The sequence below is a fragment of the Prunus dulcis genome, chromosome 3 (assembly GCF_902201215.1).
Source record: "Prunus dulcis chromosome 3, ALMONDv2, whole genome shotgun sequence".
NCBI lineage: Eukaryota > Viridiplantae > Streptophyta > Magnoliopsida > Rosales > Rosaceae > Prunus > Prunus dulcis.
Window position 1 is genome coordinate 16,204,686 of NC_047652.1, and position 21,153 is coordinate 16,225,838.

At 37.0% G+C, this 21,153-nt stretch overlaps 3 protein-coding genes across 6 annotated transcripts; 2 read left to right on the forward strand and 1 right to left on the reverse strand.

Annotated features, from left to right (window-relative positions):
* The first annotated feature begins 88 nt into the window (after positions 1 to 88).
* LOC117622892 (protein MEI2-like 2) lies at positions 89 to 7,762 on the forward strand. 3 transcript variants are annotated; one of them, XM_034353688.1, is made up of 13 exons: positions 89 to 513; positions 1,677 to 1,730; positions 1,863 to 2,012; positions 2,096 to 2,565; positions 3,608 to 3,766; positions 3,859 to 3,975; positions 4,102 to 4,253; positions 5,082 to 5,173; positions 5,285 to 6,218; positions 6,317 to 6,401; positions 6,489 to 6,557; positions 6,759 to 6,938; positions 7,067 to 7,762. In XM_034353688.1, exons 2-13 carry the CDS (start codon positions 1,688 to 1,690, stop codon positions 7,181 to 7,183), a joined length of 2,568 nt encoding a protein of 855 aa, XP_034209579.1. In that variant the 5' UTR covers positions 89 to 513; positions 1,677 to 1,687; the 3' UTR covers positions 7,184 to 7,762. The 3 variants fall into 3 exon arrangements, with proteins under 3 accessions (XP_034209579.1, XP_034209581.1, XP_034209580.1); XM_034353690.1 differs by having other exon boundaries at positions 1,863 to 2,006; positions 7,067 to 7,734; XM_034353689.1 differs by lacking the exon at positions 89 to 513 and adding an exon at positions 535 to 587 and having other exon boundaries at positions 7,067 to 7,734.
* Positions 7,763 to 8,245: 483 nt separating this feature from the next.
* On the reverse strand, positions 8,246 to 11,466 carry LOC117622894 (ribose-phosphate pyrophosphokinase 4). 2 transcript variants are annotated; one of them, XM_034353693.1, is made up of 7 exons: positions 11,241 to 11,466; positions 10,361 to 10,676; positions 9,628 to 9,723; positions 9,413 to 9,481; positions 9,196 to 9,324; positions 8,719 to 8,815; positions 8,246 to 8,621 (listed from the first exon to the last, which is right to left on the reverse strand). In XM_034353693.1, exons 1-7 carry the CDS (start codon positions 11,354 to 11,356, stop codon positions 8,488 to 8,490), a joined length of 957 nt encoding a protein of 318 aa, XP_034209584.1. In that variant the 5' UTR covers positions 11,357 to 11,466; the 3' UTR covers positions 8,246 to 8,487. The 2 variants fall into 2 exon arrangements, with proteins under 2 accessions (XP_034209584.1, XP_034209585.1); XM_034353694.1 differs by having other exon boundaries at positions 8,248 to 8,618.
* Positions 11,467 to 17,795: 6,329 nt separating this feature from the next.
* LOC117622893 (glycerol-3-phosphate acyltransferase 1) lies at positions 17,796 to 20,184 on the forward strand. Its single transcript, XM_034353691.1, has 2 exons — positions 17,796 to 18,619; positions 19,100 to 20,184. Exons 1-2 carry the CDS (start codon positions 17,879 to 17,881, stop codon positions 19,994 to 19,996), a joined length of 1,638 nt encoding a protein of 545 aa, XP_034209582.1. The 5' UTR covers positions 17,796 to 17,878; the 3' UTR covers positions 19,997 to 20,184.
* The last annotated feature ends 969 nt before the right edge of the window (positions 20,185 to 21,153 follow it).

A 21,153-nucleotide genomic window follows, 5' to 3' on the forward strand; every position in this document is an offset into this window, starting at 1 on the left:
TGGATTGCGGTGTGTCATATATCATATGCTTTGTGTCAACGGACGCCAAATGAAATTCAAATGCAGCCGAATTTCTAGTTGAAGAGAGAGAGAGAGAGAGAGAGAGAGAGCTTGGTGTTTTGTTTTCGATGGTTTGTGTGTGAGTGTGTGAGTGTTGGAAATAATAAAATATTTTTCATGTCCCGCTGCCACTGGTCCTTGCCTCCAATCATTTGACTCTGTTTTTCATTTTTCATGTTTTTTTCATTTCATTTTTTAATTTTGGGTTTCTCTTACAATTTTCATACATTTTCTCTCTGGTTTCTCGGCGACAGCAAAGGAAGTAGAGGAGTGGAAGAAACAAATATCTCTGCTTCTACGAAACTCTCAAACGCATGCAGTCTCTCTACCCTTTCTTTCTCTTTCTCATCAATTCCTTGATCATGACAAACAACTCTGAACTCAGGCTGCCACATAATCCATCTTCAATGGGCTCTCTTTAATTGCTGCTTTTGTTTGTACTCTCTCTATAAGGTAACTCTGACTCTCTTCTCTATTTTCTCTACTCTTTTCCCTCTCTCAACAACAACAGTTCTGGATTGTTTGAGGTAATTCAAATTTGAGATTTTTCCCCTCTGATTTTTGTTTGAAAATTTTGGATTTTTGCATGTGATTGGTTGATATTGCATGTGGGTTTTTCTATTTCTGTGAGATTAATTTTACTATTGAGGGAAAGTTGAATAATTTGCAGCTAATTTGGGTTCTGATGTAGGTAGGTGTACAGGGTTATTTCAACATTTAAGTCCTTTTGTTGAATTAGATGCTAAATTTGAGTTGAGAACTTCGTTTACTTGGTACCCAGTTGGATTTTTGAGCTACTGGGTTGTTTCTGTTGCTCTTTCTTCATCTCAATTCCAAGTCGATTGTGTTTGACTTATTATATGGGCTTAGCATGATTTTGTATCAGCCCAAACTTTGGTTTTGGGGCAATCTGTCAACCTGGTTTTAGCTTTACACTATCAATTAGAAAACTTGTCTGGGTTTCGGTAGGTCCTTCTGTTATTGGTATGCAAAACTGCAGTTATAACAGTCCGTCCCATCATTTGTAATTATGGGGGATATTTTATTTTTGTGCTAATGGATACTTTTCTCCCTTGATTATATTCTTCTATGCAAGCATCTAAATTTGTGTGTACTTTTTTCTAGGGGGAAAAAAAAAAAGAATCATAAAATTGTGTGTACTTAAAAGATCAAATGTACCTCTGCAGGTTTTGATACTTCCGACATATATATTTACATGCTCTGATGCTCATTTTTCCAATCATTGATGGTTTTTCTTGGTTGAAATGAAGACAGCAATTATTGATGCTTTCTCATTTATGTACGTTCTGAGTGATACTGACTTGATTCCTTGGCTGACTCAACAAATAGGGAAATATTGAGGAGCTCAGCCATGGTCTTTTACTCTTGTATTTGTAAATCAGTTATAAATTATATTAAAAAATTATTAATTATTTCTTTTCTTTTCATTTCTTTGCACCATAAGGGCTTCTGTATGTATTGTTAATCCATTACATTTGTATCAGCGTGTGATTTATCTGTATTTACATATGCATGTTTTCTGAACTAGCAAAAATATAAATTTGAGATTTTTCTGATAGTTGAACTTCCTATTTTTACCGTCCTTGTGTTTGCAGAAAGTGATTCAATGGAGAAACATTTACAGGATACTATGTTGGGTCGTTTTGAAGGTTCCTTCTCTTTCCTTTAACTGATGGAAGCATGGCACAGGCTCATAGCCACGTGCATATGCTACATACATATTAGTTCCTTATGTATGCATGATCTTTCTCGTGATCTGTCATTTGTAACCGTTTTTGTAGGGGCCTTTAAGATTCCATCAGTTAATAATCCTAGAAAATTGGAAAGTAATGCATGGGGGATTCTTCATGCAACTGAGGCATATCATGCATCAAGTGATACTAGCTTGTTTTCGAGCTCATTGCCTGTACTTCCACATGAAAAGTGTATGTGTGAGTTCTTTTTTCAATGTAAAATTTTTCCCTATCTGTAGAATGGTTGTTGAGAGTTGAGACTCGATTTACTCAATATGCAGTGAACTTCTCTGACTCGGAGCATTTGGGTCAGTCTGTTGATGATAGCTTGCCTAGTTTAAACAATGTTGAGCAAGAAAATGAGATTAAGGATCCGCTTGAAAATGTTGAATCCAACGCATTTGGGATCATGCTTCCTGATGATGAAGATGATCTCTTAGCAGGCATAACAGATGATTTTGATCTAAGTCGATTGCCTAATCAGCTGGAGGATGTGGAAGAATACGACCTCTTTGGCAGTGGAGGCGGAATGGAATTGGATTTTGAATCTCAAGATGGCCTTGGCATTGGCATGTCAAAACTAAGCATATCTGATGGGGTTGTTCCAAATGGGATTGGTCATTATGCTCTTCCAAATGGGGTGGGAGCTGTGGCTGGGGAGCACCCATATGGAGAGCATCCATCAAGGACCTTGTTCGTTAGAAATATCAATAGTAATGTGGAGGACTCTGAATTGAGAACTCTATTTGAGGTATTTCCAGTTATTTCATTATAAGTGTCAATTTTACTTGGCCTCTGTTCCTTGCTTATTTTATTTGTTCTCCTGGTTATGTTTTGGTTTAATGTTCACTTGTTTTATTCGACCAAAAATAAATTGTTCACTTGTTTTCTTTTGGGTGGGTGAATTGCGGGTTGCTTTGGAGTACTTGGTGAGTTATTAAATCCGAGGCCATGGTGATTTTCCCAAAAGTCAAAATATTTTCATGGTGTTTTTAGGTAGTAAGTTTTAGGAGGGATTCTTGCTTTTCAGACAAATGAAGAAAAATAATAATAAAACTCTAGGTGAGACTTGTCTATGAAATGGAACAAAATGAATTCTAGCTTCCTGATTCAATGGAATTGTCTCTTGTCCCTTTAAAATCCCTTATTAGAAACTTAAGACTATTCAAGTTCATAAAGTTCCTTATTGCAAAGAAAATCAAGCAATCAACTTTTGATATCATGGAGAGGGCCTTTCCTTTATTAGTTTCATCCATGCAAGTAAATGTTCTGGCAGAACTTGTTATGTAACTCATTTCCCTTGCACTTTGGAGTTCCAATCATGCTCGCTTTGTTGAGTTGGTGTTGTTTTAAATTCGTTTGTTGTTGCAACTTGCATTGGCTGATTCGCTGAATGACACAGGTAGGTTTCAGGGTTGGATTCTAAGAACTTACCTGTTATAGTTAGAGACCACTTTTGGTGACAAATTTGTTGTACTGTACTTTCAGTGTTCATTACAGATAATTCAAGTGCGACTGCGAACATTGTTCTTGTCAGTGGGAATTTCTTTGCAACACAATCTTTTGGTAGATGATGTATTTGGTGCACTGGTTTCTTTGCCCTTGCAATGATTTTCTCTCCCTCTCTCTCGTTTCCTCTTTGTGTGTATGGGAAACAGAAAGTTTGTAATTGGTATCGGCAGTGTTTTTGAGTTTTTATATATATATTTTTGGTGTGTATGTGCAACTTTTCGTCTGCATTTTGATACTCTTGATTCTTATTGATTTATGGACCCATCCCTTTTTTTCCTTAGCAATATGGGGATATCAGAACTTTATACACTGCATGCAAGCATAGGGGCTTTGTGATGATATCTTACTATGATATCCGAGCTGCTCGCACTGCAATGCGTGCATTACAGAACAAGCCCTTGAGACGAAGGAAACTTGACATTCATTTTTCAATTCCTAAGGTTTGAATAGATGTTATCCATAATAGTTTGGTATTGTACTAGTTATTCATTCAACATCTTCGTAATGCGTCCTGTTCTCTGCTGAAATCCAGGATAATCCGTCAGAAAAGGATATCAACCAAGGAACTCTTGTGGTGTTCAATTTGGATGCATCAGTGTCAAATGATGACCTGAGACAGATATTTGGGGCTTATGGAGAAGTGAAAGAGGTAAATTTTAGTGCATAAATGTTGTGTCGTTTTGTTAGCATTCTTGTTTTGTATGTGCAGTTGTGCACCTTTTTATTATCTTGATTGGTTGTCTGATATTTAACATTCCATGAGTACAAAATGCAGATTCGGGAAACACCACACAAGAGACACCATAAATTCATAGAGTTTTATGATGTTAGAGCTGCAGAGGCAGCTTTACGGGCATTAAATAGGAGTGACATAGCTGGGAAACGCATAAAGCTCGAACCTAGCCGCCCTGGTGGAGCACGTAGAACGTAAGTATCAATTTACTTTGGGTTCTGCAACAATTTGCAATATGAGTTTAGACATTTTGTATTGCCCTGAATTTCATCATCCATTAATTTCCTTGGATCTTGTAAGTGTAATGTTGCCTATTTGACTAATGGTGCTTTCACTTGTTGAATTTTTCCCTTTAAATGTCTCACACAAAAATCAAATTTCCAAATCCTCCATTCAGTGCAATGTCTTCAAACACTGGCAATTACTGTACGCAAAAATTTAGTTTCGCATCAAATAAAAATATTTTACTGAAGTTCAACGTGAAGTGTTCATGAGAACTTTAGTCAAGATTGTCAGATTCCTGGGCATAATCTGAAAAATATTTTTTTACAGTCTTGGCTGCTTAGTTGACTTCAAAAAATAATTATCCACAGAAAATAAATGTGTTTCAAGAGGTAACTTTCATCCTGTGAAGTGGAGTCTTAGATTAAAGCTCTGATTCAAATTTAATGGTTACACTTTCGATTTGGGCTGGGCTTCCTTTGACCCGTTGGAATCTTATCCGGGGATGTTCTTTTGGAGCCTCCTTTGCTTACCTATTAAAAAATCAATACATAGATCCTGTGCCATGTATAGAATTTTTAGATGCTTTCCCCCTATTTTATGGAGAGTTTGTAACACATATTTTCATGAATTGTCAAGCTTCTTCTTCCTTTGAATCTTACTATCCTTTATATGTTTTGACTCTGTTTGTATTATATAACCTTTCTTGAATCCCACTACAACAGAAATACTGTTGATTTTTTATTAAATAATTAAGCTGGGCAAGGAATTAATTCATCACATTTTTTTTTTTGGTTTAGCTTGATGCAACAACTCACTCAAGAGCTTGAACAAGATGAAACTCGGAGTTTCCGACATCAAGTGGGTTCACCATTGACCAACTCTCCTCCAGGTAGATCTCTCACCAATGACCGATGCGCTTGTTTTCACCAAGTGCTGGATTGGCTCTTATTAGGATTGCATGGCCTGCTGAAGCTAAACAATTGATTTGTTACCGTGATAGGTACCTGGGCACACATCGGAAGCCCCATTGAGCATAACCAGCCAGCTTTCAGTAAGTCCCCAGGTTTGGGAAGCCTCAGTCCAGACAGCAACCATTTGCCTGGGTTAGCTTCAATTCTCCCAGCTCATGTGTCTAACTCTCCAAAGATTGCACCTATTGGTAAAGATCAAGGAAGGTTAAACCCTATAAATCAAATATATAGCAACTCCACATCAACACAAGGAGCAGGGTATCAGCATTCCCATTCCTATCCTGAGCAGAAATTAAGTGCAAGTCCAGGTCCCATCTCATTTGGTGAGTCAAATTCAAATTCAGCAGGGATTGGAACATTGTCAGGTCCTCAGTTTCTCTGGGGAAGTCCAACTCCTTATGCTGAGCATAATTCTTCTGCCTGGCCAACCTCATCTGTGGGGAATCCATTTTCATCCAGTGGACAGGGACAAGGTTTTTCATTGAGTAGCCGGCATGGTTCTTTCCTGAGTTCACATAGCCAACATGTGGGATCTGCTCCATCTGGTGTTCCTCTGGATAGACATTTTGGCTTTTTTCCAGAGTCACCAGAAACATCCTTCATGAATCCAGTGTTTGGGGGCATGGCTTTAAGTCGCAACAGTGGGAATTACATGATGAACATGGGCGGTCGTGCAACATTAAGTGCTGGTGTGGGTCTTCCAGGAAACATTACTGAAAATAGCTCGCCTAGTTTCAGAATGATGTCAATGCCAAAGCATGGCCCTATGTACCTTGGAAATGGCTCATATACTGGACCAGCAGCAACCATCAATGAAATGTTGGCTGATCGTAGTAGAAGTCGGCGAATTGAGAATACTGGGAATCAAATAGATAGCAAAAAACAGTATCAACTTGATTTGGATAAAATTATCAGTGGGGAAGATATTAGGACTACTTTAATGATAAAAAACATCCCGAACAAGTAAGAAAAAAAGTTGTAATCATCCTAGGAAGTATATGCTTGCAACTCTTTTATCATTTTGAATACCTTTATCATTTTGCTCGTCTTTCTCATATTAGGTACACTTCAAAAATGCTGCTGGCTGCTATTGATGAAAATCACTGTGGTACATATGATTTTCTCTACCTGCCAATCGACTTTAAGGTGATTCTTTGCGCTACTATTTGATGTGAGTGCTCCATAATTCCTCAAGTTTATCTAATGCTAATCAGCACCCTGCTCTCTTTGCAGAATAAGTGCAATGTGGGTTATGCCTTCATCAATATGGTGTCTCCTTCCCATATTATAGCCTTTTATGAGGTTAATTTTGGGCCATTTTATTCCTTTGTTTGTTGTTGGTTAAATTGTATTTGGGTGCTTTATTCACTAGCTTGAACCGAAGAACTTTTTCTTGATATTTGATTGGCAATTTGAGAATGTTCAAATTCATCAGTCAGAGTGAAAACTAATGAGAATGCATTTAATGTTTACGAGAGTACTCAAACCATTAAATTGGTGCAGGCATTTAATGGGAAGAAATGGGAGAAGTTCAACAGTGAAAAAGTTGCTTCATTGGCATATGCACGAATCCAGGGCAAAGCTGCCCTTGTGACTCATTTTCAGAATTCAAGCCTAATGAATGAGGACAAGCGTTGTCGGCCCATTCTTTTCCACTCAGAGGGCCAAGAGACTAGTGACCAGGTTATATGTTTGAGTTATATGTCTTGTTTTGTTATAATGATGTTGCTCTCTCTGCTCCAGTTCTCAAACACAAACACCCTATATTGTTTTCTGATATATTCATATGTTTATGTTTGTGGATCCCCCAGGAAACTTTCCTTTCCAGAAACTTAAACATATGTATCCGGCAGCCGGATGGCTCTTACTTGGGTGACTCATTGGACAGCCCAAAGGGGGATCTGGATGAGAAGCCAGAGAACAGTTAACAATGTATTGGTATTCTTACATGCCTGAGGGGGACAGGGCTGCTAACTTCTGCATAGTCAAGTGTACAGAGTAGAGAGAGAAGTCGAGGTATGGGGCTTATAATAACTAAATTATGGCTAATGTCCGCTTTTGAGTACTGGATAACTCTGATATTTACTGAGAAAGTATGGAAGGGAAAGCGGGCAGAGAGCATTTTGTTAATTTGTAGAGTGCAAATTGTTATTCAACCAAGGGATTAGAATAAGGTGAAGCATATAGCTGAATTGTGAAGTCTCTCTGCAGCCATATGCATTGCTCAACGGTTTGTGCAGAATTTCTCCTTTTGGTTTTTTCCTTTTGTTGTTTTTGGTAATGTCCTGGGTCTTTAAAATCCCATTTGCAAATATGATTTTACGTGTTCATATGGCTAAAATGCCCTGTTGGGTAATAGGGCTTCAGGGCTGTTTAAGGAGGAAAAAAAATTCATAGAAGGGAGACAAACAGAATCGTCATGTTCATAGTGGGTCGGTGTTGTCATATACCAAAAAACTTTGTCCTGAATTAAATAAATATACGGATGTACAGATGTTCTCTCTCTCTCTCTCTCTCTCTCATGGTGCGCGCACAAAATTTTAATCTCTCAATGTCATTTGTTTGAAAGTTCATTGTTGGATATGCTTGCTGGGATTTTCAAAGAGAATGTTGGTCAGAGTGGGTGTAAAAGAGGTTGAACAGGCACAAACATGGCACTGAGCACGATTCATTTCAATTGGAGAATGCATGTTTGTGTCACGCCCGGCACGAGTACCGGGCATGCTGGACGCAATGTTCAACCCAAATATAATGTTTAAAAAACAAAAAATATATTGGAAGAGCAAGCCAGGAAAGGGTATAAGGACAACCATGTAGTGGACTCCGCATGTATTGACAGTCAGAAATCAACCATGCAGTGGATTGAGTAACATCTTTAGTTTGGTTGCTACGAAGGTTTAGTTGTTCCCTTGCGTCTGGCTTGTAAAGTAGGTAACAGATTACGAACAAAGCAAAGCTGTTGATGAGCAGCTCAGGCCATACATAACACATGGGAGGCACAAACTCAACTAAATTATTGTCTTTGCGAACGCATTATAAAGCTGAGAGTTACAATAGGACAAGTTCTAACGTTAAATGCGGAATTCTAGAAGCAATCCGAATTTCAGTCAATGTGTCATGACTCATTAGTAAAATAAAATGTGAAATCACCTACTTATATCAGAACTTGCCGGCAGAATAATGATGTCATAAGTATTGCAAATTGTCTAATTGTATTTTTTAGTGCATGCGTTCAAATCTGTAGAGCATCAGCAATGGAACCTGCAAGACTTAACACCTCAAAGGGAGCTTTATTTGCCACGGCTTTGACAGTAAGCGGGCAGGAATCCGTGATCCAAAAGTAGGCAAATGCCTTCTCCGAGCCTTCTGAAAATCAAATCAACTGGCAATAAGGATCATAGAAATTACAATTACAAAGATGACATGAAAGATGACATGTATACAATAGCATGCAAGTACTTACCATCCTTGTGAGTGAACCGCTCCCATGAGCGTTTAGGAAATACACCATGGGTGACATAAGCGCTAACCTTGGCTGCACCATGAGCAGCCAAAACTTTCTGCCAGAATAAAAGACACAAAGGGAATGATTACGGAATATTTCAAGTTCCGAAAGCATGGCATAAATGTTTGAAATGCTTTTATGTTTCTGATGTACACATACCAATTACAGATACAAAGGCTTCATTGATAAACACTAATAGTTACAACAAAACTTCCTAGCGTGGACAAGAGGTCCACAATCTAGGCCAAGCTTTAAAAAGCTAGCTCTATGATATTCAGAATACAAACTACAGCCAAGACCTGTAGTGATACCATGAAGATTTGCAATCTTGAAAGAACTTAAACATGTCAAAATTCAGAAGCAACAGGTTCATGAGTATATAAAGAGTAGGGAAGAAAGGTGTTGATAAGTAGGGGTCACCCATTGGAAATATACCTGGCACTCGATCAAGGTGCCGCCAGATTGCACCAAGTCATCAACAATGACTACATGATAACCAGCAGGATTTCCCTCCTTGATCCGAACTATCCTCTTGTCACCTTCACGAACCTTATTACACACCACCTGCCATTAAAAAACATCCAATTCATAAAGGTGAGATTTAAAATGATAATAGAAATAATTCTCACTTTAAGCAAAAGTTCAAACCAACCATGGGAAAGTGATCCAACTGCTTGTGGAATCGCTTCCATGCTCCATCATCGGGAAATGCAACAACTATCTGAGAGGTGACTTTAATTAGAATGGAAATCATAAATACAGAGAATAGAGCCACTTGGCAAGCATTTATAGACAATGCAAATAAACCCAAAAAACGATTATAACGATTCATTATGAGACACATGGAAGATAGTGCAGCACACTCACCTTATCAGAGTTGGGAAGCTGGTGGAGACGCTGCTTCAAGAGTGGAATTCCAGTCTCAAACAAAGGCAAAACATGGTCCCCAAAATAAAATCTTTCCTGCAAAAAAGAAAGGAAGTACAGAACACAAATATTCAGTCAATAAGGTAATGACAATCAACAATATACAATCCCAACCCATGTGAAATCATAGAAATGGAGAAAATGAGAATTGCAAACAGAGGTCAAACACTGGTGAGCTAAAGAAAGAAGAGAAAAGAACAAATTATCATAGAAATAGGGGTGTGGTAATAAGTTGCAGACAAACGTTGACCTATAAAAGTTATTAGGTTGCAGATGTATGTGATTGTTTTTTTAGGGGGCATATAATTGTTATTATACAAATTTCTGTTCATCACTTACAAATGAAAAGTTTGTTTATGACGCTTAGAGTGGAGTTAAGAAACAAATTTCAGAGAATTAGAACTGCAGGGGCATGAGGTGTTGGATGATCAACTGCATCCTATTATTACACTACTGCACTACACCTTAATGAAAAGGAGACTAGATGGAATGGTACGTATGCATAAATATCTGTAACTGGAGTAACTCAAATACAAAGTTTTCAGCAGCATCATGTACAAATTACTTGATAGAAAAATTCATATCAGAAAATCTTAGCCCGTTTAATTACTAAAAAGCTTGTCCATGAGAATAAGAGAAGGAAAAAAAATAAAAAATGGATATGCAGACAAACCTGTAAAGCATGTATGTCATAGATGAGTACACTGTTTGGGCCACCTTTTGATATGGGAATATTGGACAACATTCTTGCCATGGTAAATGCAGTTGCTACATCCCCTTCTTCTTCCATTCGTTCAAAGGAACCAGTTGGAAAGAAAGGCAAAACTAATGTGAACGATGCAACAAACAGCCGGGGGAGTGCATATATTACAGAAAGCTGTTCAAAGATAACTCCTTGAGAGCTAAATGATGCAAGAAAGGCAACATGTTGGCCTCGAAGGTCTTGTGCGTTGTTTATAAAAATGTTTGGAAATCCATCATCAAAAGTCCTGTATATATACGATCCAATCAGTACTCCCACTTATCTTACACATCCTGTACTAAATATGCTAGTCTCAACTTTCCTTAACCACTGCCCCCATCTAGGCATCTATGACAAGGGAATCAATTGGTAAAATTATAAGTAAAATACAGTGGGATAGTCAAATTTTTTATAACTAAAAGGCATCCCTCATATAAATCTTTCTCAATTACACTTTTTTGGTCTGAAAGATTCTTTCTTAATCAATTAATTCAGCATTCAAGTTCTCCACTTTTCCAAACTCTTGTATGCACAGCTTTACAGAAGATCACAAGTTTCGCTCTTTTGGTTTTGTATTCTGTTAAAATTCATTGAATCACAACCTTCAGAAATAACAGATGAAAGGAAAAGTGCCCATTTTTTCTTTTGAAAAAGTGAGCTGAAAAAGAAGAACCCATCTCAAATTCATGACTAGGAAACAAAACAAAGCAGAATTAATAAAATGGTAGGAAACCAGACTATCAAGAGGAACAAATAAAGGAGCACAGAGCATGACAAAACAAGTTTGAGGAGAGAGAGAGAGAGGGAGAACCTCCATTTGATGGTCTGGAGGGTTATGTGGTCAGACTGAGAAGCGACCTGTCGAGCAAGGTCTTCGCATTCAGCGCAGTAGAATAGGAACACTTGCTTCTTCTGTGAGTTTTCCATGGCCGTCTATCTTGTAAGAGGAACAGAGCCCACAAGCACACACAGACAGACAAGAGAGGGTTTTAGGGAGAGAGAGTGAGAGTTGTAAGGGTTAATGCTTTTATTAATACTTGAAAAAAAAAAAAAAAAAAAGGTACTGAAAACTCCTAGCCTAAACCCCACGACTACTCCTAGTTTTTGTCAAATCTTGGACCAAAATTGTGGAGTGAAAAAAACACCTTGCAGGTTATCAATGTTTCTTTTAGATTGTGGGTTTTCTTCTTTTTGTTTGTTTGTTTTGTCTTGGTCTCAAACGTTTTAGGACAGGGAATTAGAAAAAATATTTAGCCATGTGCGCTGTATGCGTAACAGCTACGCATAAATTTTTTGCATTATATCAAGCAACTGGCAGAGTTGTAGAGGGCTGCAACTCCTTGCGAGGAAATGTCTACAATGAGCAGGAGATTCTAAACAAAAAGTATCGAAAATATAATTTTGCGCCAAATAAGCTTGTCTACAAGGAAAGAAGAGCTATTGGAAAATGCCCATTACCTCCAGAAGAGGCAATATCGTATTTTTTGTTAATGTTTCTTTATCGTCTCTCTTATGAAAATGTTTTTATTTTTATTTTTTATGTACAGTCGAATAGTGGGAAAAAAGAAGTATGAGAGCATATATGAGAATCATGCATAGAAAGATGAGATTTGTTATGTGATTTGGTATTTATATCACACACTCAAAAGTCTCACACAATACATCATTTAATTAAATACTTCAAAATAGTAAGTTTTTGAATACCACGGTATTTTTTCTTATATTTTAAAAGTCCTAATTGAATACCACCGGACTTGTATTGATTATTTAAAAATCCTAATTGAATACTACCAGATTTTTATTGATTACTTAAAAGTCCTAATTGAATACCGCCGTACTTTTAAGCTTTAAAACAATCTATTAAAATCACAATTGAATACACCCTCCTTAATTTCCAAAATAGTTCCTGTGGTCTTTTAACTTTAGTTTCGTTAGAACAAATGGTCATGCCAGCAATTTTGTTAACTTTTTTGTTAAATGCAGGGGCAAAATAGTATTTTTGTATCAAAATTGATAAAAATATGAATAAAAAATTAAAAAAACTAAAAAATTAAAATTAATCTCTCTCTCTCTCTCTTAACTTTAGTTTTGTTAGAACAAATGGTCATACCAGCAATTTTGTTAACTGTTTTGTTAAATACAGAGGCAAAATGGTATTTTTGTATCAAAATTGATAAAAATATGAATAAAAAATTAAAAAAACTAAAAAATTAAAATTAATCTCTCTCTCTCTCTCTCTCTCTCTCTCTCTCTCTCTCTCTCTCCTGATTCTACTCCCCCTAAACTTTTTTTTTTCGTTGGTTTTTTATTTGATTTGATTTGATTGTTATTTTAAGATATTATTTTTCATTCATTTTTTTTGTTTTAATATAAAAATACCATTTTGCCCTTGCATTTAACAGAAAAAGTTAACAAAATTGACGGCATGACTATTTATCCAAACGAAACTAAACTTAAAGGACCACGGGAACAATTTTGGAAATTCAGGTATTCAAATGCGAATCGAGTCAAAATTCAGGGACTAATAAAACGATTAACCCTAACTTATAAAGACATGTTTGGCTGCTCTTACTAGCTGACTTTGCCCAGGTTACCCAACTATTTAGTGGATCTTTTTGTCTTTTTCTTGTCAATAGCAATTTTTTTTTTTTTTAAAGACCTTTCATATTGAGAAGGGCAATAACATACTAAACTCACACGCACTATAGAGATGGTAGATTAGAACACATGACCTTTCCTCCAATAACAAATGCTCCAAACGACTATATTAATGGGTCCTTTGCAGACTAAATTTTAAATATTAGTTGACATGCCATACATTAGAATATCTATAAAAAAAAGAAAAAAAAATAATGAACTTGTAGCTCAAGTGTTTAAGAGCATTTAGTTCGTCATCTGAGGTCTTAGTTCGATATCCCCTTTCCTAGTATTGTTTGTATTAAAAAAGAAGAAGCACATATCAAAACCAAACATAGGATAGGACATTGGCATCCTCTTTTCAAAATTATATATTGGGTATACTAGTGATTTGTCTCATGAACTTGTACCTAACTTTTAATTAGCCCTCTATCTTTTTTTTTTATTATAGAAAATTAAGGATATGAAAAAAACAATTTCGCCAATTTCCCCCGTCTAAATCCACAATATTTCATCCAATTTACTGTTAAAAATGAAGGCAAAATGGTCATTTTGTACATTAAAAATAAATAATAAATAAAAACAGAAATACTCATTCTCTCTCTCTCTCTCTCTCTCTCTCTCTCTCTCTCTCTCTCTCTCTCTCTCTTTGCAAACAAAAACTATCAAGAATGGCGCTTTCTCTTAGATTGCACACCTTGTTGTGCCGATCTTTGCCACCAGAGGCCCTTGAGACGCGGATGATGCGGGAGTGGTACCACCCGCGGAGGAGGTTGCTGCTTGAGGTCTAGGCACGATGGGTCTTGATCTTCGTCGTCGACAGCTGGGTTAGTGGCTCTGCTGCTGCCATTTCCAATTCTTGGTCAGTAGACTAACAAACAAATCAAAGATCACAGCCAAACTAAGAGCCAAGACCTCTTGGTCAGTAGAAGTGGCAGCGTGAAGACAAACACAAAAGAAGATAAAAAGCAGAAGTTGCTCTCACAAACCCCTCCCCTCACAATTTATAATTGCAGGCATTTTCAAGACAATCTTTTGGAAACCACTAACCACAAAGGCCTAATTTTCCTTTCGTTTTTATTCCTTACCCATGTGACATTAGGAACCCACCATATTCTTCCTCCAACCCCACCAATCAACAGTGTCCCTTGATGAGCTTATTTGATTCTGCTTGATTTTTTCCCTCAATTTCCTTTTTAGTAGGACCATATGGTCAAGATTCAATGGGGTTGGTTTAGTCTATTCTGTGGAGGCAAGGTGCATGACATCCCTGCTAGATCAGTTGTATTCCATGTGGCTGGTCATAAGCTGGTCAGTATCGATGGCTGCCAGAAGAGAAACCTCCCCTGCCAGGACAGCACCGGCTACGATTCTGGCCAATTACCTTGCGTTTGCACCGGGGGACTCTCTGTTCGCACCCTTCATACCCAGTAGGTTCAAGCAAGCTGACTGAGATGCAAGTTGTGTTCCTCCTCCAATTGCCCCCACCTGAAAAGTTCAAATTTTGCAAATTAAGATTAGCTGTCCATATCAGTACTTTCATGCCTTTCTCAAACAAAGACTCATTCAATTTGGGGACTTTCTTGGTTTTTTGTTTTTTTTTTGGCTGGGTTTTAGGGTACTTTGGCTCTGTTGTGATGGGGTTGATGTGCTGTAGGAGATACAGCTAGGGGAGGGGGCGATAGGGTTGCTGGTTCAATGTCTTTTTTTTTCTTTCTTGGGGGTCAAGTTTCTTCTTTTTCTTTCATTTTTAAAATAATTTTACTGAAAATTGGATGAAATGTTGAGGATTTAGATGGTAAGGTGGAAATTGGAGGGAAAAAAAAAAATTTCATATCCTTAATTTTCTATATAAAAAAAAAAAGAATTAATTAAAAATTAAGTATAAATTCAGGAGACAAATTACTAGTATATCCTTATATATTTTATGTGGGCACTTGGTCAATTATTGTGATGGATGTGCCAGATGCTCGAGACCATAGTATTAAATGCCGATATTTTCGCCGAAATCGGCGAAAATATCGTTTTTTTGGGCAGACGATATTTTGGCACATAACCTTCTATTTATCGTCAATATATCGATAATTTCGACGATATTTTCGAGGATATTTCGGCTGCGATATTTTCGTTCAATATTCTCTTTCAAATGGTCAATATATCGCGATAACATCGCGAGATGAAATTTCAAAAATTAAACATGTAAAACTCCCTCACCTGCGCATGCTGGGGCTCGAACCCAGCCCCCTTGCGAAGTTGGCAGCCTCTTAACCATTGCACTGGTCGTCAGTTTGTGTTTATTGTCTATGTAATCTAATATATATAATAACTAATGGCGAGCTGGTTTTAAAATGTAAAATATTGTAGTAAATTATTATATATAAATGATTGTGGTGTGTTTAATCTTCTTTCATTAATTACTACATATTTTATACACTCACAGTGTTTGTCAGCTCGCTATATAATCAACTTAAATTAGTTAAATCCATCATGCAATGCATTTCCTTCCAATTTTTTGTGATAAACTAATATATAATTGATTAAATAAGCATCCTCCAAAGTTCCAATAAAAATTTCCAAGTTTTTCTTACAATTTCCGTGATTTTTATTTAATTTTTATCGATATCGATAATATCCCGATATTTCCATCGAAATTTCCGTGTTTTTGGACTACCGATATTTCCGATATCACCGATATTTTAAACCTTGCTCGAGACTCAAATTCCCAATATCGACAGAGAGTAAATGGTAATTAACAGGGTTGACTATTCAATCTTACTGTGCTGGCACGTGTGAGATCATTTCTGTACGTTGACCTACATTTACACACAATACTCAGATGCACAGTATTATGTATATATATGCTTGTAGAGAGAATTGATTCCTAACCATATCCATCCCTTCATTTATTTAGTGAGAAAACTAAAGGTGCTTGGAGCAGCAGAGTCAAACTTTGGTTCATATCCTCTCACCTTGTTGACGCCTTTGGAATAAAGTGCACCATCTTTTACGGTGGATCCTATTCCCATGTGACATCACTGTGATGATCATTTGGGTGACACCCAAGCATGGAAGGGTTAGCACTTGCCGTATACCAGCCTTGTGCGGCGATGACAGCTCCCAGGGTTTGAAAAATTGTATGCCGTGCGCCCACCACTCACGGATCTCTAAATACGTGTCGTGTCTGTGAATGGTAGTCGCACTATAACAATCGTATGGAAGAAATTCTCTTAAATGTACAGTACAGAGATCTTCATTGGCTTCAATTGTTAAGACTTAGTTCATCAAATTTGGTCACTTATTTCTAAACATCTTTTAATTTTAATTCAAATTTTGTTCAATTACAGATTGAGAAATTTCATCACTGCTTGAATTATTATTTTGGGGTCGTTTGGCCATGAATTCATCTATTCACCAAAACAACAAACCAATTATTTCGTACACAACCCTAACTGTCAAAACAATGTTCCCAATAAGCTAATTTTGGAGCCCACAATATCATTTAGTTTAGGTGGGTCACCTGTCCTTGCTTTGGACCAATTCTTAATAGGAACAGAAATCTCATTCCTTGAAAAGCTTGTGGTCACTATCGTGTGCTAACTAGCTTTCAAGCATCCATACTGGATGAATTCTATTTCATCAGTCAGGAAAACATAAACAAAAATTAGAAAAAACGAAGAAGAAAAGAATAAAAACTCACGTTTAGATTTGTGAATCTTCTAGGGTTTCATGCAAACAATATGCATGGTAACCAAACATCCATATCAAATGATTAAGAGTTCACCAACCTGCTAATCGGAATTGCATGATCTTAACTGCCATACCAAAAATAACGAAAAAAACCAATGGATTTTGATAGATTTTGCAACAGAATCATGCATACTGAATCTCTGACTAATATTTCACAGAAATATATTTTTTTATTTTTGTTCAACAACCCTTTGGTTGCTTCACACAGACAAGGCTGTGTTGATTTATGCAGACAAGAATCTGTAAATTATGAACAGACAGAGTCATCATAAATTTTTAATAGATGGAAAATTGAATTATAATTACAATTTATTACTCCATTGATACATTTAAGTATGAATGCATGGTACTGTTGGCCTGTTTGGGAAAACCAAAAAGAAGAAATTGTTGTTACTTATAAGTTATTACTAAAGAAAGTCAAAGACTATCTGCAAGCTTTTGAATGGTGAAAAAAGTCAATAAATCAGATGGTGTATGGGTGATCTAACTTATGGATTGGTCCTCCTGGATTAAAATATATTTGAATGAAATCCATTTCTCCCTCTTTTTTCCCCATGCTGTGGATGATCAATGGCATCCTTATACATGTGCACACATTCCAATGCCATTGGGAGAGATATATATATATATATATATATATATATATATAATATATAGCAAATTATGGTAAGGTGGTCACCAACAATCCAACCTACTGGGTTTTTGTTGCAAGCCAAGGAAGGAAAAAGGGGTTGCCTGGCAACATGTTGAGGGCATTTGCATAAGTTAAGGCAGTTGGAAAGATGATTCATAACAAAAAATAAATCAAAAATCAAAATCAAAACAGAAAAAAAGAAAAAAAAAGAAAAAGAAAAAGTTCAGGTTTGAATTAATGCCAACGGTGTGGCTAACCAAATGCTTCTGGTCAACCTTCCCTCTTACTCTTTAATTGTGTCCTATAAATATACACTGCAGCCCCTTCCTCTTCTTCACAAACCCTTCCATTTAAACCCTCCCCTGTTTCTGTCTCTGCCTTCCTCTGCTTCCTCTCTTTTCCTTTTTCATAACTCATAATATCTTTGAACTATGGTCCTCCCAGTGGAACTTATCAAGCTCATAGATTTAGTCTGGTACCAGCTGCTAGCAAATTCATGTCACAAAGCTGCAAGGAAAGTTAGAAACTATGGCTTCCTTTTTGGCAACTCTTCTCCTCCTAACAAGCCATCCCAACAACAACCACCCTTTTCATTTCCCAGTGTAACCAAGTGTGTTTTGGAGGGTAGAGATAGTGCCACAATTGCATGTGACATTTTTGGAGCCCTTTTGAAATCCCAATCTGTCTTCCCTTACTTCATGTTGGTTGCCTTTGAAGGTGGCAGCGTTATCAGAGCCTTTCTCTTGCTTCTGTCATGCCCCATTTTGCTGGTTCTGGACTATGAGCTCAAATTAAGGGTCATGATTTTCATCACCTTTTGTGGGCTTAGGAGAAAGGACATGGAGAGTGTTGGCAGGGCTGTTTTGCCCAAGTTTTATCTTGACAACCTCAACCTTCAGGCCTATGAGGTTCTGGCTTCAACAGGGTCTAAGTTTGTGTTTACAAGTGTCCCTAGAGTCATGGTTGAAGGATTTCTCAAGGAGTATTTGGAGGTTGATGATGTTATAGGCACTGAGCTGCAAACTGTTGGGCACTATTTCACTGGCTTCTTATCCAAGTCTGGTTTTCTTGTGAAGCACAGAGCTCTAAAAGAACACTTTGGAGACAAAAAACCAGATGTTGGGCTTGGAACTTCAAGCCTCCATGATCATCTCTTTATCTCCCTTTGCAAGGTACACATCAGAACTTTCAAACTCTCCCTTAGAAAATTGTTGCATGTAAAATATCATACAATTCCATTTTGAAAGAATTGTCATGTATTTTGACCATTAATTGCTTGTACTTCATTTTCTTTCTTGATGCATAATCCTACGCCTAACACATAACTAATTGGGTATGATCTTATCAACTTTCTGGTTAGTGTACTTCAAAAGATTTTGCTATACTCATGCTACAAATTAATGACAGGTATTTGGCATCATGTAATTTGCAAGCAAAATAACCCACCAATTATTCCCTTCCTTTAATTAAGAAGAGGATTTTAATTTTTTTTTTCCTTTCAAGGACACTCTGACATGACAGATGACATTTCAATTTACTTTTGCTGGGTATGGTGGCATTGGCAATTAAATTAAAATGAATTAGCTAGGTACATGCTATATACATGTTTAAAATAAAATAGTTAATTAATTATGTGTATTGGATTGTAACAGGAAGCCTATGTAGTGAACAAGGAAGACAGCAAGAGTGGTTCAAATTCAGTGATGCCAAGGCAAAAATACCCAAAGCCAGTGATATTTCATGATGGAAGGCTAGCATTCTTGCCTACACCATCTGCAACTCTTGCCATGTTCATGTGGCTCCCTCTTGGAATAATCCTAGCCATATTCAGAATCTCTGTAGGCATCTTCCTCCCCTACAAAATTGCCCTCTTTTTGGTCACTTTGACAGGTCTCAACCTATCTGCAAAAGGGTGTGACAATTCAACTTCTGCAAAACCAGACCAAGAAAAAAGAGGGGTTCTCTATGTTTGCACCCACAGGACTCTTTTGGATCCAGTTTTCCTCAGCACATCTCTGTGCAAGCCTTTGACTGCAGTCACATACAGCCTGAGCAAAATGTCTGAGATCATAGCCCCAATTAAGACAGTGAGATTAACAAGAGACCGAAAAAAAGATGGGGAAACCATGCAGAAGCTGCTCAGTGAGGGAGATTTGGTGGTGTGCCCTGAAGGAACTACTTGCAGGGAGCCTTATTTGTTGAGGTTCAGCTCACTGTTTGCAGAATTGGCTGATGAGATTGTTCCTGTGGCCATCAACACAAACGTGACCATGTTTTATGGGACAACAGCTAGTGGCCTCAAATGCCTGGACCCAATTTTCTTCTTGATGAACCCTAGGCCTGGATATTATGTTGAGGTTCTTGGGAAGCTCCCAAAAGACCTAACTTGCGCAGGGGGTAAGTCCAGCAATGATGTGGCAAACTATATACAGAGGAAGCTGGCTGATGCTTTGGGATTTGAGTGCACCACTCTCACAAGGAAGGACAAGTACTTGATGCTAGCTGGGAATGAAGGAATTGTTCAAGATAATAAGAGAAAGAAGCCTTAGTTTCCCATCTTTGTTATGAGATTTCCATCTAAGTGATCTTTTTTTTTTCCTTCTTATTCTTAGAATTCATGGACTGATTATATTTATTCTTCTTTTGTTAAGGTGGCCAGGAAACCATATATGGTAACTTTTTGTTAGATACCAGCAGTGAGATGCTTCTGTTATCACTTTTTACCATTGGTATTGTCAAATGATTGAATATTCTTTTATCTCTGTTCTGTTCTTACATGTGAATTTAATCAACATGTCTTCATGATAACCCAGAATATTATTCCAAAATAATTTTTGTAGATGTGATATAAAGAGGGATTAAAAAAATTTCATCAGCGGGGATTGAATTTGAGACTTCTTTTTAATATTGAGAAATAACATAGTATAAAAAAAAATTATGTCACATAACTAAGAGCTAGTTGGTTCGAGTTGATCTTGTTTTTAAGATCGAGGTACTTAATTATTCACTTTCTTTTTTGCATAATGTGTTGAGAAGTGTGAGCGTGATGATGTTTGTGAAATTTTCTGTGCTTTGCAAATGGCAATGAATGATATTATAAATGCAAAGTCATAAATCAGAGAAGGGGTCCTCAGAATATTAATCATTTCTCTTGGAGACGGAGATCAAAGAAAGCTAGATGGCACCAACATTGGGCAAAACATATGATTAATTACAAGCTTCTCAAACGTTTCTTGGTCGTTTTTTTGGGTCAATTACATTGATTTTCAATTTATATTTTCGTAGTTGACAAACAATTGAACAAAATTTGCTGAGAGCTACTCTATCTGGTTAACCAAGACAAAGAAAAAAAAGAAAAAGAAAAAGAAAAAGGAATTTTTGGGGGTTGGGTTCGGGCCAGCAACAAATGGTCCAAGTCTAGGCTGGGTTGAGCTTGAGAGTGTTGCCCTGCCATAGGTTCCTGGGTTGTTCAACCTAAAATTAATCCAACACAATTAATTTAATTTAATACATGCTTTGGAAAACCAAAATAATTAATTATTGGGTGTGTATGTAAATAGATAACTTAGAGCATTTTCAACCGATATGTCAAATTGTCATGTGGATATGAAATGACAAAAAGTTAAAATTGCTCAAACCGAGTAATTAAATTCTACACGAATTTGAAGGCCAAAAGAGATATGTCAAAAATAGCATATCAAAAAGC